Source organism: Carassius auratus, unplaced genomic scaffold (assembly GCF_003368295.1).
Source record: "Carassius auratus strain Wakin unplaced genomic scaffold, ASM336829v1 scaf_tig00215206, whole genome shotgun sequence".
In the NCBI taxonomy this organism is placed as follows: domain Eukaryota; kingdom Metazoa; phylum Chordata; class Actinopteri; order Cypriniformes; family Cyprinidae; genus Carassius; species Carassius auratus.
The window spans coordinates 127,869-148,019 of record NW_020527983.1 but is presented as its reverse complement, the minus strand read 5'-3'; the positions used below and the strand labels follow the sequence as shown (position 1 = coordinate 148,019).

Here is a 20,151-nt window from a genome sequence, read left to right as displayed (position 1 = left end):
TTTCCCATCTTTCTTCTGGTGTATGTTCATTTATTAGCGTGTGTAGTGTGTGAATATGGTCAGTGGTTCGATGTTTAGGGAGGAAGCCAATCTGAGATTTGCTGATGACATTGTGCTGCTTTAAGAAAGATGAAATCCGAGAGTTGATTATAGAGCAAAATACTTTTCCTAAAATTACTGGTTACACAGATCCCTCTGTAGTTATTAGGATCGGTTTTGTCTCCACTTTTAAAGATGGTAGAGATGAATCCTGTGTTCCAGACCTCAGGAAAAACACCTGAACTCAAAATCAAATTAAAAAGTTTGAGTAATGCAATTTGCAATTCAGGAGAGCTGTTTTTAAGCATCTCGTTCTTTATCTTGTCAGGGCTTTATCTTTATCTTGATTTCTGACATTTGAGGGATTTCAGTTTTTCACTAAGTTGTTGGTTATTGGATAATCTAGTGGATTTTGGTTGTTTTTGATACATGATTCAAGAGCATTCAATTTTTCGAGGACTTTTAATTGGTTGGGATTATTCAGAGGGTCAGTTTGAGGTGTATAGAGCTTCTCAAAGTAATCCTTCCAAATCTGACCATCTTGTGTGGCTAACTCTTGTGGTTTTGTCTTGTTCAGACTGTTCCACATGCTCCAGAACTGACCCTGATCAATTGATGTTGTGCTACAGGATGGCGGCTGGTACAACAGCAGCAGCAGCACGGCGTGCTGCGGGAGAGTGCACACAAGAGTTTTCTCGAATCAAACCAGAGATTTACCATACTGTAGACGGTAGAGTCGTAGTTGAAGATGAATTGCTGAACTTTATTGTGATTAAAATGCGAACACTAAGCCATGATGATATTGTGACGATTGTAACTAGCAGTTTCAGCTCTGAGCGGATTGAGACCTCAAAGGCAGTTTTGTCAGAGCTCCTTCCACATCATAAACGATGGATCTCCCATAGGGGACAAAAGAAGGATGTTAATAATGTCAAAATGTGTCTGCAAGTGCTTAGAATGCGGTGAAGAGATCTTCCTGGATGATCTACCGCCCGTCTCATTTAAACACATCGATGTGTCTGTGCTCCTTGAGAAAATGCAGCAAATTAATACTGACATTGACTACCTAAAAAGAACAATGGGAACTCAAGTAGCTGCCTGTGAAATGTTGCGGGAGGTTTCTGAGAAACTTGACGACCGGCTGACAGCTGTGGAGGGGCACTGTGAACCGGATGCTATCTGCCTCACTGCCGTGGAGACACAACTGGGTCTTGTGCCCAGCGTGTCAGGTCTTTCCTCGGCTGTGTTGGAGAGGCCAATAGGCCCTGGTCCTGTTTTCTGCCCTCCTCTGCGGCTGATGGATGTTTGTCAGCGGCGCATGGTGAGACTGATGGCGGAAGACCGGCGCAGTCTTTGGATCCATCCCTGGGACAAACGCAGACTCTCCCATGGAGCATGGTGGTTAAGGATGGGCGCCGGCTGAAGCAGGTATCTGAGAACCCTGCACATCGAAGCCCCACACCTCGCACTGTAAAAACTCCAGCGAGGTTTGTGAGAAAGAAAACTGCCATAATTGGGACTGGTGTGGTTAGTAATATACTGGCTGTTAAAACAAAGTTGGTAAAGGTATTTGCAACAAAGTTTGATCTTAGTGTTGATGCCGATACTCTTAGTGACTACTGAAAGATGAAGCTGAATCGGGAAGTGACATGCAGAAAAATAGAGGCGACACAGAGCAGATTTAGCTCCTTTTGTATTTCTGCTGAATGTAATGATGTGGCCGAGCTATATGATCCGCAGCTTTGGCCCGCTGGGACTTTTGTCCGACGCTTCTATGAGCCTCGTCGCCCTAGGGGATCAGAAGGAAGACTGTCCTGGCCAGAGGATGCCCCCCGCTCTCGAGATGAGGGGCTGTTGCACGTTAATGATGCTAGTGTGCCTGCTGTAGTTGTGGGTGAGAACGGGATGAAGACCGGCTGCTCGGCTGGAAATGACAAAACATTGTAAAATGCGTGTTGTCTCATATAATACACGCGGGCTGCGAGTAGGTCATACTGCTTCTGATATATCAAAACGTCTGGTTGTGGATACATTGCTGGATGAGTGTGACATTCTGTGCTTGCAAGAAACGTGGCTGGCGAAACAAGATTTGTATAAGCTGAACACTGTACACATAAACTTTCATGGGGCTGGAGAGTCCACTACTGACCTCAGTATAAAGCTGGTTCGGGGTAGGATAGCTGGTGGTGTAGCAATATTGTGGAACATCAAATATGACTCAATGGTGAATGTGGTGCGCCTAAATGTTGACTGGGCCATTGGGCTAGTGTGTAATTTTAATGAAAAGAAATGTATTGTCTTAAATGTTTATACACCGTATGAATCATATGAGCATGAGGATGAATTTTTGAACAGGTTAGCTTTTATTCAGACATTCATAGAGGAGAATAGTTCATCTTGTGTCTATGTTATGGGTGATTTTAATGCTGACATGTCAGATAGCAAATCTTTATTTGCAACACACTTACAGCAGTTTTGTAATGAGTCTAACTTAATTCTATCGAGCATTGCTTTGTTGCCTGACTCAAGTTTTACCTATGTTAGTGATGCGTGGAACACAACATCTTGGTTAGACCATATTGTTACCACAGCTGATGCTCATGCCTCACTGATAAATGTGGAGATCTGCTATGAACTTGCCACCTCAGATCATATACCTATTGCTGCTTTGTTAGATGTTGAAAAACTCCCCCTGCTGTCCAGGAATAAGAAACTGGACTGGTCAAAGCTGAGTAAAGAGGAGGTGGCAGAATACTCATTGCGAACTGAAAGTTTTCTAAATGATATTCCACTGCCTTATGAAGTCCTAATGTGCTCAGATATTAATTGTAAGGATGTGCTACATGTTGAAAAACTCTGTGCCATGTATGATGGTATTGTGAAATGTCTTAATGTTTCCAGTGTACCGTTCTGTAAAAGAAAATGTAAGGTGCTTAACATTAGACCTGGGTGGAATGAGTTTGTGGCTGAGCAGTATGCTGAGGCAAGAGAGGCCTTTAGACTCTGGTCAGAGGCAGGAAGGCCCAGACATGGGGAATTGTTAGATAGAACAAAATGTACAAATGCTAGAGTTAAGTATGCATTACGTTTCATTAAGAAAAATGAAAATACAATGAGAGCAGACTCACTAGCCAGAAAGCTACAGAAAAACAACCCTACTGATTTCTGGCAAGAGGTCAAAATTATGAATAACAATAAAATATCTTTACCAGCTGACATTGAAGGTATTAGTAGCCCAGAAAAAATAGCTGAGCTCTGGCGAGAGCATTATTGTGACCTATTCAATTGTGTCAAAAGTAACCCAGTTAGATTCAATCATGAACATACTGATTTCTCAGCAGATATGATGGTTAGGGTAGCAGATATCTATGATCCCATTGATATGTTGGAGAACAACAAAGTCTGTGGTATGGACTACATTAATGCACAACATCTCAAATATGCCAGCCATAAGCTCTGTCATTTGCTTTCCATGTGTTTTAATGGTTGTTTGGTTCATGGGGTCCTGCCTAATGCTATTATGTCGGTTTTGTTACTACCTGTGCTTAAAGACAAGGATGGTAGGCTCAACAGTATTGACAATTATCGTCCAATTGCATTAGCCAGTATCTTGTCTAAAGTACTGGAGAGAATACTGCTAACAAAGTTAGAAATGTATGTTCTTACTACTGATAATCAGTTTGGTTTAAAAGAAAGCATTGAACCGATTTGTGTATCTATGCTCTTAAAGTGATTGTGTCCAGGTATAACAGCCTGCATTCGACCATGTTTTTATGTTTTATTGATGCGTCAAAGGCATTTGATAGAATCAATCATGAACGACTGTTTGTAAAATGGCTTGATAGAGGAGCCCCTACATTTTTAGTGAGAATTTTAATGTATTGGTATGCCCATCAAACGTTTCAGGTTAAATGGGACAATGTTGTATCTGCTCCATTCCATGTCAGTAACGGAGTGAGACAAGGAGGAATTATGTCTCCTATTTTATTTCATGTCTATATGGATGAACTGTCAGACCAGTTAAATAGGTTAAAAACTGTCTGTCTTGTGGGCAACACTGTTGTTAATCATCTAATGTATGCAGACGATCTTGTCCTGCTCTGTCCTTACAGCGTTGGGCTGCAGCAGATGCTGAAAGTCTGCTCACAGTATGGCTTTGATTATGATATTAAATATAACACTAAGAAAAGCCACATAATGGTAGTTAGAAGCAATGAGGATAATAAATCAACTTTTCCGACTTTTTATTTGTCAGATAGCCCTCTTGCTGTGTGTGAGGAAGTTAAATATTTAGGTCATGTGATATCTAATGACTGGACGGATGACAAAGATCTATACCGTCAGCGCTGTAAAATTTATGCTCAAGCCAATATGCTCATAAGAAAGTTTTATATGTGTTCTGACTCTGTGAGTTGCTCTTTGTTTAGAACTTACATCACACCGCTATATACTGCTCAATTGTGGTCTAACTATAAGAAAAAAAAGAGTATGCAGCGGCTTAAGGTAGCATACAATGATGCAATGAGGTTGCTGCTCCGTGTCCCTAGGTGGCGTAGTGCGAGTCGTTTGTTTGTGTCTGATAGAGTGCCAACCTGCAACTGATGTTTGGTTTTATGTGTCGACTCGACAGTTCAGTGAACTATATAATCGAAGCCTTAGTCAGTCCTCTGAAAAGCTGTTACAGATACACTTCCAGGCTTAGACGACACTGGTGTAATAGCCTGTATATTATATAGGCTATTATGGAATTTTTATGTATTTTTTGTATTTGTTGTTGTTGATTGTTGTGTTACATGGACCTGTGTCTGCAATAAAGGAAAATAATTGAGTTTTCCATCTTTTGAAGTGTGTTGTTATAATAGTCCAATTTCTTCTGTCTCACTGTGTTTTTGTGTTGTTTCAGAGCGTAACTCAGAGTGTTTAGAGCGTAACTCTAAGTTGACCGGATCTTTGTGTTTTTGATTTGAAATGAATCGTAGCTCTTGTCTTATTGTTTTACATTCATGGTCAAACCACTTTTCAGAAGGTTTTTGTTTAGCTCTATTTTTGTGTTTATATGTGGTCGTTTCATTTAAATGAGCATTTTTTGCTATATTTTCAAAAATGTCATTAATATGTTTAATTGCTAAATTTATTCCTTTCCAATTATTATCATGTTGAATTGTTAAATAGTGTAATGGACCTGACAATTTCGTTTGATTTCAATGCTTTAATATATGTTTCAGCAGCACTACGAGTCCATCTATATAGTGCTTTGAGTTTATGTAGATGAATTGGCTTTTTATGAATTCCCCTTGATTTGTTGTCTTCCCCTTTAATGAAGAGATTGATCTGGCTGTGATCAGACAGGGGCGACTGAGCTTTGACGATAAATGCACTGAAATGGGAAGGGCATATATTTGATATAGCACGATCTACAACACTGTTCCCGAGATCTGAGCTATATGTAAACTGTCCACAGGAATCTCCTTTGATTCTACCGTTGAGGATATAAAGACCTAAAGTCTGACAGAGGTGGGCTAGCTCTTTCCCGTGTCTATTGACTCCAGTATCCTGGCTATTTCTTCTCGGTAGAGTACTGAAGAGATCTTGGGGTATATGTGTGAACAGATGTTTATCTCCTGAATTATCAATATGGTCTAGTTCTGAACCAGTTCGAGCATTTAAATCTCCACATAATAAAATTTCCCCGGAAGTTTGATATTGATTAATTTCTTCTTGTAAAGTGTGGAATACTTCATCATCGTAGTATGGGGAATCTGATGGAGGAATATAAATTCAACGGATAAAAAGATCTTTATCTAGAATTCCAAAGCTTTTATCCAATTTTAACCAGATGTGATCTTTGCCTTGCTGGACTGGTGATGTAAAAGGGGCGAGGTCATTTTTTATTCATTTGACTAAACCTCCAGAATCTCTACCACGGTGTACTGAGCTGAGTTTCCATGAGGGCACTATGATTTCAGAGTAACTTGAAGGACACTCCTTCACTGAGGTCTGAGTCGCTGGGGTCCTGTGTGATGTTGGTGGTGTGTGAGAGCGCTCCTTCACTGAGGCCTGAGTCGCTGGGGTCCTGTGTGATGTTGGTGATGTGTGAGAGCGCTCCTTCACTGAGGTCTGAGTCGCTGGGGTCCTGTGTGATGTTGGTGATGTGTGAGAGCGCTCCTTCACTGAGTCTGCAGGTACAGATCTGTGTGACGTCTCTTCATGATGGAGCCGCAGGTTACTCTCAGTGCAGCTGTTGTTGGGAGATTCTCTGTCCTTGTTTTCAAGCTCTAAACACATTGCAGTCTGTTCTTTCAGCTTTTCTTTTAACTCGTGGATATTTTTCTCAAACTTTCTTTCTCTCTGTATTGAGTCCTCTTTCATTTTTGACATTTCAGCCTTAAGTTTCATGTTGATGTTGTGCAACTCCTTAATTTCAGACCTGAGATTATTGATGGTAAATTCATCTGGGCGGCTCAGGATGAGCTGCTTTAATTCTGACACCTCCATCTCTAACAGAGCCATCTTCTGGAGAAGACACTGGAGATAACTGTGTGTGTGTGTGGTCTGCTCAGTGATCAGTTCATCAGATGGGGCTGGAGATGTGCTGACCGGAGAGTAGGGATGCACTTCATTCTCATCCTCAGATTCCTCTGTTTCCTCCTCAACTATCTGCTTTAAGGGGAAATGATTTTTCAAAAGCTTGGAGACTAGCTTAATTTCCTTGAATTAAGACCGTTCCACTGTTGTACAGATTGATGGTTTGGAAATGGGAGGAGTGATCAACTGACTCAAAAATGCAGATCTGACATCCTTTACAGATATATTTACTAATAACACTTTTCCAGATGAGGCTTCTCTTTGTATAGAAGATCAGATTTGTCCTCTTTTCTTGGGAAGTCATATCAACATAAAGAGATTCGGGGTGTTCATGTAAAACATTGTCTGTTTAAAGGCTTTTCTTTTATCTCCTTTAATGTGTGCAGGATAAACAATCTCCATGGCAACCGCTGAACGCTTCCGTTATTGACAGTTGAGATTTATATAATGCTGGTAATTGTTGTAAATAAAAATAATGTATATAATATATTTCTATTATATATAAATCTTCTTAATAGCGTACTGTAATGTGTTGATGAAGGCAGTGTAGTCTCTTCTTGAGTCTCGCTGCTGTACTGATGATTGTTCTGGATGTAGTCGCTCTGATCGCTCTCACTGCTGTCAGTCACAGCTGCGGTTCCTCCATGAAGCGATTAAAAGTTACCGCTCCGTTTCTGTGCTCTTTCTGTACTCTCTTCTCTTATATTTCCAAAAGTGTTAAAACATAGGCTTTTTCTGAGCTTTTGCCTCAATTAACAGCAGTATTTTATATTAATTAACAGGAGCTCATATCTAGTGCGTCTGTCTCTCTCTCTCTCTCTCTCTCTCTCACACACACACTCACACACTCTCTCTCACTCTCTCTCTCTCTCACTCACTCACTCACACACTCTCTCTCACTCTCTCTCACTCACTCACACACTCACACACTCTCTCACACACACACACACACACACACTCACTCACTCACTCACTCTCTCACACACACTCACACACACACACTCCATCACTCACTCACTCACACACTCACTCTCTCTCACACACTCTCACACACACTCACTCTCTCACTCACTCTCTCACTCAGTCACTCTCTCACACACACACACACTCTCTCTCTCACACACTCACTCACTCACTCTCTCACACACTCTCACACACACTCTCACACACACTCACTCACTCTCTCACTCACTCACTCACTCACTCTCTCACACACACTCACACACTCTCTCTCTCACACACACACACACACACACACTCACTCACTCACTCACTCTCTCACACACTCACTCACTCTCTCTCACACACACACACACACACTCACTCACTCACTCACTCTCTCACACACTCACTCTCTCTCTCACACTCTCTCACACACACACACACACACACTCACTCACTCACGCTCTCTCACACACTCACTCTCTCTCACACACACACACACTCACTCACTCACTCACTCTCTCACACACTCTCACACACACACACACTCACTCACTCTCTCTCTCTCTCTCTCTCACACACACACACACACACACACACTCACTCTCTCACACACCCACCCACACACACTCTCTCACACCCACCCACACACACACTCACTCACACACACACACACACACACACTCTCACAAACTCTCACTTTCTCTCTCTCATACACACACACACACACACACACTGACTCACACTCTCTCTCTCTCACACACACTCTCTCTGACACACACACACACAAACACACAGAGACTCTCTTTGTCACACATACACACACAGACTCTCTCTGTCACACACACACACACACTCTCTCACAAACTCTCACTCTTTCTCTCTCACACACACACACACACACAAACACACACACACTCACACACTCTCTCATACACACACACACTCACTCTCTCTCTCACACACACACACACACACACACACACACAATCTCTGAATTTGATCAGCATGTATTTCCTGTTTAATAATGTAAATGTGAGGATAAATAACTGAATTCAGTCGCTTTAAAATAATTAGAAATAATAATGTGAATCTGTGAAAATATACTGGATCTTTCCAGTTGATCTGGCACAACAATAGACTTTATAAAGACATGGGCACAACACTGAGGCTTCTGCGTGAGCTCTCAAACAATGATTCACCGGCGATCCACAAAGACCACCTCCCTCATTTACATGTTGCACACGGAAAAGTAAAAAGAAAGAAATTAATTAATAAATCTGAAAATAAATACATGTGGGAATAAATAGATACATATAATAAATAAATAAATACATATAATAAATAAATAAATACATATAATAAATAAATTCATGAATAAATAAATGTCAAAATAAATAAATGTATTAAATATAAAAATAAAAAAGTATAAATAAATAAATGTAAAATAAGAATAAAAATGTAAAATAAATACATAAAGAAAAAATAATTTAAAATATAATTCAGGATTATATTTCATTTCAAATGAACTATATATTTTATTTATTATTTTACTTTTATTACATTTATTTATTTATCTATCTATATATTTATTTATTTTTAATTTCTGCAGGATTGGTCCTCCATACAGTATGATTATTAATCTTAACTCAATGGGCTAGTTGCATATCTCCTTCATCTTGGATTTCCGGTCTTGCGAGTGTGTGCATAGATACTTCCGATTTTGCTAAACGTCAGTGCAGAGAACCAGAGAAATTCAAATATTACCTTCTATGTGTTTACATGATTTATTATATCACTTCAAATGCAAATAAGATCTACACTGCTATTATTACTATACTTTAAATGTTAACTGAGCCAGTGGATTTGAAACTTGCGTATGTTTGGGTCCAGTAAATTAATTAAATACACTATATGTTCCCGAAAAGAAAGTTGAACTCATGGTGTTTACACACAGCTACATAATGTATTTTTACCTCACCAATAACTACAAATTACTTATTTTTTGAAAATGTTTTTATTACATAGATTTTTTTTTAAAGAAATATTTACGTTGTGAGACGTGGGCTGCAATTTATCTTCATAAGTATCCATTTCTCAATTGTGCACATACATCAGTTTGTTTCATCATTGTTTTTCAAACCATATATTTTAATATTTTACATCAAACATTTTTTAAATGAAAAAAATGGGCTGTAAAATTATACAATTAATACATGACTCATTTTAATGTTTGTTTTTTCTGATAATTAATGCAAAATAATTCGTAACAATATAAATGTTGCTTATAGACAGATAATGATTTATGCTGCAGAAAACATAAACCTTGATAAAAACACACCTGAATGCAAACACAGATCTTTTAATTAATGCAAACCTATTATAATTACGTTAAATTGTACAGTTACATTTATAAATTGTTATCAAATAAAGTTAAATGAGACTGAGCATCTCGTTTGACAGTCAAAAACCTTATTATCTTATAGATAATAGTCAGAACAAAATCAGCACTCTGAAAATATAAAGTATTGCATATTTGAGTGGTTTGTGTTTGAAAGAAGAAATGCCTGTGAAATATTAAATATTACATAAAATAAGCATATTTAACATAAAATATGGTACTTTCAGGGCTAAATAAATAATAAAAAACACCAAAAACCACAAAAAATGCATAAATCTTTAGATTTTATTTTATTGAAGACAGTAATATGACATTTATTGAAAAACAAATGGGATCATAGCTGAGACTTTTGAAGGAGAAATTAAGGGCCGCTATCTATAGGATGCTTGAGGGTTAAAATAAACATAATGAACAAATGAATTTAATTACATCTAATTAATTACAATATTTTGATATTTTTAATATCACAGCTGCAGTGACTGCTAGAATCTGGAAGTGCTTCTCTCATTACTGCAGAACAGTATTAGAGTACAATCAGGATAAAGACACGAGTCTCTCAGAGATTTCAGACAAAGGAATATTGAATGTAACTTCCACAGGGATATAGAAATGTATAGAAACATATGAGGTGGCAAGAATGGCCTTTTATCTCACACTCGAGGTTAAAGACTCACCAGTATGTGACAGTGACGTGACATACAGCCAAGTATAGTGACCCATACTCAGAATTTGTGCTCTGCATTTAACCCATCCAAAGTGCACACACACACACACACACACACAAAGTGATGTCTATTTTCCAAATACACCTGCCCTCTCAACCTCCTCACAATCTTAAACACCAGAGTAATATGTCGTAGTTACTGTATACTGCAATGTTACTCTTAATATTTTAACATTATTGCATGTACAATACTACAAAAGGTTTGAAGAATGATAATGATAAACTAGTTCAGTATTGTGAATCATGTGAGTAGAGTGCATTTCTGTTAGTTTCTTAGCTTGTGCTTGTGCTGGCAAGTTAAAATCTCTATAGTGCAGATCCTGTTTATAGAAAAAGTAGGGCTCATACAAACACGCTCCAACACTAAAACTTAAACACAGTCTCAGAGATCATTCATGTTCTTCTCTCTGCAGGCTGATTAACTGCAGTATTGGAGAGGAAGGCTGTGCTGCTCTGATTTCAGCTCTGAGATCAAACCCCTCACACCTGACAGAACTGAATCTGAGAGGTAATATACCAGGAGACTCAGGAGTGAAGCTGCTCTCTGCTCTACTGGAGGATCCACACTGTAAACTGGAGAAGCTATGGTGAGTGTTATTATATTACTGAACACAAAAAACTGTGTGAAAATACTGCCAAACAAAAACATTTCATGTTAAAGGGATAGTTCACCCAAAAATTAAAATGCTGTCATCACTTTACTTTTCTTCAAGACATTTCAAAACAGTATGACATTATTTGTGGAAAATATTTCTGAAGATATTTTGAGAAATGTTTGTGTCCATTCAATGGAAAGCAATGGTGCCCAAACTTTGGTTACCATCAATATTCAAATTATAAATGTTTTGTGTTTCACAGGAGAAAGAAGCTCATACAGGTTAGGAACGACAGTGAGGGAAGAAAATTATATATACAGTACAGACCAAAAGTTTGGACACACCTTCTCATTCAAAGAGTTTTCTTTAATTTCATGACTATGAAAATTGTAGATTCACACTGAAGGCATCAAAACTATGAATTAACACATGTGGAATTATATACATAACACAAAAGTGTGAAACAACTGAAAATATGTCATATTGTAGGTTCTTCAAAGTAGCCACCTTTTGCTTTGATTACTGCTTTGCACACTCTTGGCATTCTCTTGATGAGCTTCAAGAGGTAGTCACCTGAAATGGTCTTCCAACAGTCTTGAAGGAGTTCCCCGAGAGATGCTTAGCACTTGTTGGTCCTTTTGCCTTCTGTCTGCGGTCCAGCTCACCCTTAAACAATCTCGATTGGGTTCAGGTTCGGTGACTGTGGAGGCCAGGTCATCTGGCGCAGCACCCCATCACTCTCCTTCTTGGTCAAATAGCCCTTGATGCCTTCAGTGTGACTCTACAATTTTCATAGTCATGAAAATAAAGAAAACTCTTTGAATGAGGTGTGTCCAAACTTTTACTGTAATACACTAAATTAAACATACAGATAAATAATTACAAGATGGACCATCTTTCTCTAATCCATAAATAACAGATTTGCATGTATTCATTGCAATATTTTGATGGAGCCTTGTATAAAACCAGCACTGTAGTGTTTTTCTACATACTGTAGCACCAAGTCTTGAACATTTTAATCTGTTTGAGGAGTATTTATATAAGAGGAACAGCATTAATAAATGCTACTTTTTCTGCTGTCAGGTCTGCAGCTCTCACTCTTAGATTCATCTTTGAGCAACTGATGTTATGTATTTATTATCTCTGAATTGGATACTTATTGTTTAATTATGTAGTTAGCATGATACATTCTTACCTGATAAGTAAAACATTAGATTTGATTTATTCTGATCTCTTCTGAACTCATCATGACTAGTAGATCATGTGGAGGCTTGATGTTTCCTCAAATCTGTGTCCAGGACAGAACAGACTAAAGGCTCATGGTTGAATGGAGCAGCAGGAACATCATCAGAGACCTTTTGATTTCTGTCTAGCACTGACTTAGCAAGTTGTGCTGAAGTGACTAACAAACTACACTTTTTGTTCTGAGCAAGCAGTAGACGAGCGATTTAAAGATATAAGTAGGGCTGTGACGGTTGCTGTGACAACCACGTCACCGCGGTGGTCAGTTGCCACCGTGGTTGTCTACTGCCACCGGCGGTAGTGCATGTGACGTCACACCCTCTATGGCAAGCATAATACAAAATGTTGTATGTAAGTGTAATAACTGTAATAGTTGCAAATTCTAAGTCTATGGTAATTATCAAATTAACTCAAACACAGCGTTTCCTTTAGATTGGCAGATTTGAGTGCAGGAAAATAGTTTATGCATTCAGCACATTAATTTAGTGTTGAGCCATCTGCATTCATGTCACCCATCCGCGTTTGCACAAGTTCTCGTGATCGCAAACGCTGGCTGGTCAGGTTTGGTGAGTCTTTCTCCAAACTGGCCAAATACAAAAAAGACAGCGATAAATAAAAATGGTAACAAGAAATATGGCAACGATTCCTATTTCAAAGAGAGCGCGTGCAGATGAGGAGTTATTGATCTCGCTTGGTGGCGGAAAAGTAAACCGGACGCAACACCACCGCGACGCAACAGGTTTAGTCTGTTTAGTGTCTACACAGGACATTTGAACTCTGTGTACCTCAGTACCTCACAGACCAGACGGGGATTTATCATGTCGTTGTGCTGCATCCAGTGTAGCATCACTGACTATAATGAGTATTTTTTCACGCTGCGCGCTCGCGTCCGTTAGTCAGGGCGTATTTAATTTTCTTATTTAAGCGTCTTCTTTCTTTAACTGAATTATTTCTTTGATATTTATTTTAGTGTTTTGCAGGCGGCATTCACTGACAGAAGTTCTCAAATAAACACGAACTGACGAGTTAAATAGGATGTGTTAGATGAGTGAGACAGTGCTGGGCTGATTTCATAGGCATGTGCATACATATATATAAATATATCCTGTATATAATATATATAAAATATATTACATGCATGCACAGTTTAAGTCAGCTTTAATCACCTTTTTTGGTAATTCCATGAATTAACTGACCACAACACTGCTTGCACATAGTTTATTTCGCAGTTTGATATGAAAGGATACGCACAAAGGAAGCGCGCACCGGCAGGACCGTTTCCGCGCTCGCTTAACTTGCACCTGATAATAAAGTGAAGAGGAGCGCGTGTCTGAAACGTCTCCTGTTCAGTCATTCTGCGACTGAATAAATTCACTTCTTGTCTTGAGAAAAAGTGACAGAAGCAGCAGTTGTGAGTGATATTTTGAATACAAAAAAAAAAGAAAATGGGACAAAAAATGATCGCCTTCGTTAACGAGCACATTTTGACACCTATATATATATATATATATATATATATATATATATATATATATATATATATATATATATATATATATATTATTATTATTATTATTTTATTTTATTTATTTTTTTTATCAATACCGCGCCACCGGCGGTAGTTGGTCCATAACTACCGCGGTGGTAAAAATCAGCCACCGTCACAGCCCTAGATATAAGTTAACCTTCTTATGAAGGTATAAGTTAACCTTGTAGTGAATCTGTTCAGTTCAGACCAGAGAGTTTGTAAAAGTGAGATCCATGACCTCCGGTCGGTTTGAGTCTCAAATGTGACAACGAGTCCCTGATGAATCAATAATTGAAAGTATTCACCTTATTCTTCAACGCAGAAGTAAGTGATGAGTGAGACTTCTAGTTCATTAGCTGCAATAAGGAAATAGTGAAATTACAAAGTGCAGTAAACGGTAAAACTGTTTGCACTACAAACCAGTGTGTTCATAATTAAGATAATAAATTAAAATAATATGGTAAGACACCAATTTGTAATATCAAGCAGCAGAACAAGCTGTTTTGTACAGTTAAAAATAGCTGGAAGGAACTGAGACCAGAAGCAAGACACATAAAACTTACAAATGAATAGGATGTCCAGAATAATAAAATACCTCAATTAATTTTAACCAATATTTATGATTAGTAACTAATTAGAAACACATTCTACATTTAATAATCACTTGAAAATTAGAGTCAGATTAAACATAGAGCTACAATAATATTTAAACTAAATCCAAATTAAGTGAACTGAACCGCAAGTAAAATATTTGTCATAGTTATACTAAAAAGTTACTCTTATTTTAACATTATCACCTATATAATATTATAAACTAGCTCAGCATCACAATCATGAATCATGTGGGTAGAGTTCATTTAAATTAATGTTTTAGCTGCTGGCAAGTTAAAATCTCTATAGCAGTGATCCTGGTGTGTAGAAAAAGTAGTGCTCATACAAACACACTCCAACACTAAAACTTAAACACCGTCTCAGAGATCATTCATGTTCTTCTCTCTCTGCAGGCTGAGGAGCTGCAGTATTGGAGAGGAAGGCTGTGCTGCTCTGATTTCAGCTCTGAGATCAAACCCCTCACACCTGACAGAACTGGATCTGAGCCGTAATACACCAGGAGACTTAGGAGTGAAGCTGCTCTCTGCTCTACTGGAGGATCCACACTGTAAACTGGAGAAGCTATGGTGAGTGTTATTATATTACTGAACACAAAAAACTGTGTGAAAATACTGCCAAACAAAAACATTTCATGTTAAAGGGATAGTTCACCCAGAAATTAAAATGCTGTCATCACTTTACTTTTCTTCAAGACATTTCAAAACAGTATGACATTATTTGTGGAAAATATTTCTGAAGATATTTTGAGAAATGTTTGTGTCCATTCAATGGAAAGCAATGGTGCCCAAGCTTTGGTTACCAACAATATTCAAATTATAAATGTTTTGTGTTTCACAGGAGAAAGAAGCTCATACAGGTTAGGAACGACAATGAGGGAAGAAAATTATATATATATACAGTACAGACCAAAAGTTTGGACACACCTTCTCATTCAAAGAGTTTTCTTTATTTTCATGACTATGAAAATTGTAGATTCACACTGAAGGCATCAAAACTATGAATTAACACATGTGGAATTATATACATAACACAAAAGTGTGAAACAACTGAAAATATGTCATATTGTAGGTTCTTCAAAGTAGCCACCTTTTGCTTTGATTACTGCTTTGCACACTCTTGGCATTCTCTTGATGAGCTTCAAGAGGTAGTCACCTGAAATGGTCTTCCAACAGTCTTGAAAGAGTTCCCCGAGAGATGCTTAGCACTTGTTGGCCCTTTTGCCTTCAGTCTGCGGTCCAGCTCACCCCTAAACCATCTCGATTGGGTTCAGGTCCGGTGACTTTGGAGGCCAGGTCATCTGGCGCAGCACCCCATCACTCTCCTTCTTGGTCAAATAGCCCTTGATGCCTTCAGTGTGACTCTACAATTTTCATAGTCATGAAAATAAAGAAAACTCTTTGAATGAGGTGTGTCCAAACTTTTACTGTAATACACTAAATTAAACATACAGATAAATAATTACAAGATTGACCATCTTTCTCTAATCCATAAATAACAGATTTGCATGTATTCATTGCAATATTTTGATGGAGCCTTGTATAAAACCAGCACTGTAGTGTTTTTCTACATACTGTAGCACCAAGTCTTGAACATTTTACTCTGTTTGAGTATTTATATAAGAGGAACAGCATTAATAAATGCTACTTTTTCTGCTGTCAGGTCTGCAGCTCTCACTCTTAGATTCATCTTTGAGCAACTGATGTTATGTATTTATTATCTCTGAATTGGATACTTATTGTTTAATTATGTAGTTAGCATGATACATTCTTACCTGATAAGTAAAACATTAGATTTGATTTATTCTGATCTCTTCTGAACTCATCATGACTAGTAGATCATGTGGAGGCTGATGTTTCCTCAAATCTGTGTCCAGGACAGAACAGACTAAAGGCTTATGGATGAATGGGGCAGCAGGAACATCATCAGAGACCTTTTGATTTCTGTCTAGCACTGACTTAGCAAGTTGTGCTGAAGTGACTAACAAACTACACTTTTTGTTCTGAGCAAGCAGTAGACGAGCGATTTAAAGATATAAGTAGGGCTGTGACGGTTGCTGTGACAACCGCGTCACCGCGGTGGTCAGTTGCTACCGCGGTTGTCTACTGCCACCGGCGGTAGTGCATGTGACGTCACACCCTCTATGGCAAGCATAATACAAAATTTTGTATGTAAGTGTAATAACTGTAATAGTTGCAAATTCTAAGTCTATGGTAATTAACAAATTACCTCAAACACAGCGTTTCCTTTAGATTGGCAGATTTGAGTGCAGGAAAATAGTTTATGCATTCAGCACATTAATTTAGTGTTGAGCCATCTGCATTCATGTCACCCATCCGCGTTTGCACAAGTTCTCGTAATCGCAAACGCTGGCTGGTCAGGTTTGGTGAGTCTTTCTCCAAACTGGCCAAATACAAACAAGACAGCGATAAATAAAAATGGTAACAAGAAATATGGCAACGATTCCTATTTCAAAGAGAGCGCGTGCAGATGAGGAGTTATTGATCTCGCTTGGTGGCGGAAAAGTAAACCGGACGCAACACCACCGCGACGCAACAGGTTTAGTCTGTTTAGTGTCTACACAGGACATTTGAACTCTGTGTACCTCAGTACGTCACAGACCGGACGGGGATTTATCATGTCGTTGTGCTGCATCCAGTGTAGCATCACTGACGATAATGAGTATTTTTTCACGCTGCGCGCTCGCGTCCGTTAGTCAGGGTGTATTTAATTTTCTTATTTAGGCGTCTTCTTTCTTTAACTGAATTATTTCTTTGATATTTATTTTAGTGTTTTGCAGGCGGCGTTCGCTGACAGAAGTTCTCAAATAAACACGAACTGGCAAGTTAAATAGGATGTGTTAGATGAGTGAGACAGTGCTGGGCTGATTTCATAGACATGTGCATACATATATATAAATATATCCTGTATATAATATATATAAAATATATTACATGCATGCACAGTTTAAGTCAGCTTTAATCACCTTTTTTGGTAATTCCATGAATTAACTGACCACAACACTGCTTGCACATAGTTTATTTCGCAGTTTGATATGAAAGTATATGCATAAAGAAAGGACCGTTTCCGCGCTCGCTTAACTTGCACCTGATAATAAAGTGAAGAGGAGCGCGTGTCTGAAACGTCTCCTGTTCAGTCATTCTGCGACTGAATAAATTCACTTCTTGTCTTGAGAAAAAGTGACAGAAGCAGCAGTTGTGAGTGGGTGGCCATCCACCCCCCTAGGATAAATATTTTGAATACAAAAAAAAAAAAAACGGGGAAAAAAATTATCGCCTTCGTTATTAAGAACATTTTGACACCTATATATATATATTATTATAATTTTTTTATTAATTTTATTTTTTATCAACACCGCGCCACCGGCGGTAGTTGGTCCATAACTACCGCGGTGGTAAAAATCAGCCACCGTCACAGCCCTAGATATAAGTTAACCTTCTTATGAAGGTATAAGTTAACCTTGTAGTGAATCTGTTCAGTTCAGACCGGAGTTTGTAAAAGTGAGATCCATGACCTCCGGTCAGTTTGAGTCTCAAATGTGACAACGAGTCCCTGATGAATCAATTATTGAAAGTATTCACCTTATTCTTCAACGCAGAAGTAAGTGATGAGTGAGACTTCTAGTTCATTAGCTGGAATAAGGAAATAATGAGATTACAAAGCGCAGTAAACGGTAAAACTGTTTGCACTACAAACCAGTGTGTTCATAATTAAGATAATACATTAAAATAATATGGTAAGACACACATATCTGTAATATCAAGCAGCAGAACAAGCAGTTTTGTACAGTTAAAAATAGCTGGAAGGAACTGAGACCAGAAACAAGACCCATAAAATTTACAAATGAATAGGATGTCCAGAATAATAAAATACCTCAATTAATTTTAACCAATATTTATGATTAGTAACTAATTAGAAACACATTCTACATTTAATAATCACTTGAAAATTAGAGTCAGATTAAACATAGAGCTACAATAATATTTAAACTCAATCCAAATTAAGTGAACTGAACCGCAAGTAAAATATATGTCATAGTTATACTAAAAAGTTACTCTTATTTTAACATTATCACCTATATGATATTATAAACTAGCTCAGCATCACAATCATGAATCATGTGGGTAGAGTTTATTTAAATTGATGTTTTAGCTGCTGTATTATAATCTCTATAGCAGTGATCCTGGTGTGTAGAAAAAGTAGTGCTCATACAAGCACACACACAAACACACTCTTACTCTAAAACTTAAACACAGTCTCAGAGATCATTCATGTTCTTCTCTCTCTGCAGGCTGTATAACTGCAGTATTGGAGAGGAAGGCTGTGCTGCTCTGATTTCAGCTCTGAGATCAAACCCCTCACACCCGACAGAACTGAATCTGAGAGGTAATGAACCAGGAGACTCAGGAGTGAAGATGCGCTCTGCTCTACTGGAGGATCCACACTGCAAACTGAAGAAACTACTGTAAGTTATTTAGTCAATGCTTTCATTTATTATCTTGTATTAAAGCAGATCTTTGTGTATTTTCTCTTTTTCTTTATTGTACAGTATTTGACAGTGGAAACTCCACAAGCTCCAAACAACTCAATCAAAACAACACGTCTTGAACAAGACTGTCACCTGGACATTAAAATGCATAATTTCAGTTAGGGTGAAGAAAAGCTTTTTGTTTTTCTTCTAAGGCCACAAGAGGGCGCATCGAGCAAAATATTACTAATACACGTTTATTCAAAGCATACGAAAACATGACTGTAACCCACCATAAATTCTTGAGATATGTTTTTAAAATGTTGAACTTAGATTAATTTTACATGGCTATCTAAACACGTGGCTCTGTTGTGCAATATCCTGATAATTCACCTCCAGAGGACGAGAGAAGCTGTTGTTGAGATCAGAAACACTGACGGATGAGATTAAACTCTTTCCTTCGTACCAGCAGAGAGTCGCCTCTGTCTCATTCATCACTGAACACAGCAGGATGAACACATTTCCAGCTCCATGATTGTTCAGAGTCTCTGACAATAGTGAGAATGGACAGAGGAGCTGGAAACACATGAGAATAAACAGAAATATTACTGAGAGGAAGATCAAGATGAAATACAGGTGGTAAAGTGTCTCTATGCAGCAGCAAATCTGAATTTAGAGTTTAATAATGAACTGAATACAACAATACTAGTCAATATATCAGTGTCTAATAAACATTTGCAGTCAGAACTACATAAGATGTGTTTCTAGCAGAGTAGTTTAATATGATGTGGACTTAAACAGATTGTGCTTTTGAGTGAAAACTATCATCCAGAATGATCTTTATCCCGCGTTTAGATGAACGCGATCACACACTTAAGCGAGGATTGCTACGTTGTCACAGGTTCCCTTGGACGAAGAGAATACCAAACAGATATCACACAAAGCATGCAAGAGAAATGGGCCCAAAAGCTGTACTTTCCTGTTTTGGATACTCTT

The 20,151-nt window shown here is 38.2% G+C and overlaps 1 protein-coding gene across 1 annotated transcript; it reads left to right on the top strand.

Annotated features, from left to right (window-relative positions):
* Positions 1 to 967: 967 nt before the first annotated feature.
* LOC113093991 (ribonuclease inhibitor-like) lies at positions 968 to 19,905 on the top strand. Its single transcript, XM_026259623.1, has 5 exons — positions 968 to 1,360; positions 11,031 to 11,278; positions 15,062 to 15,235; positions 18,979 to 19,152; positions 19,237 to 19,905. Exons 1-5 carry the CDS (start codon positions 968 to 970, stop codon positions 19,241 to 19,243), a joined length of 996 nt encoding a protein of 331 aa, XP_026115408.1. The 3' UTR covers positions 19,244 to 19,905.
* The last annotated feature ends 246 nt before the right edge of the window (positions 19,906 to 20,151 follow it).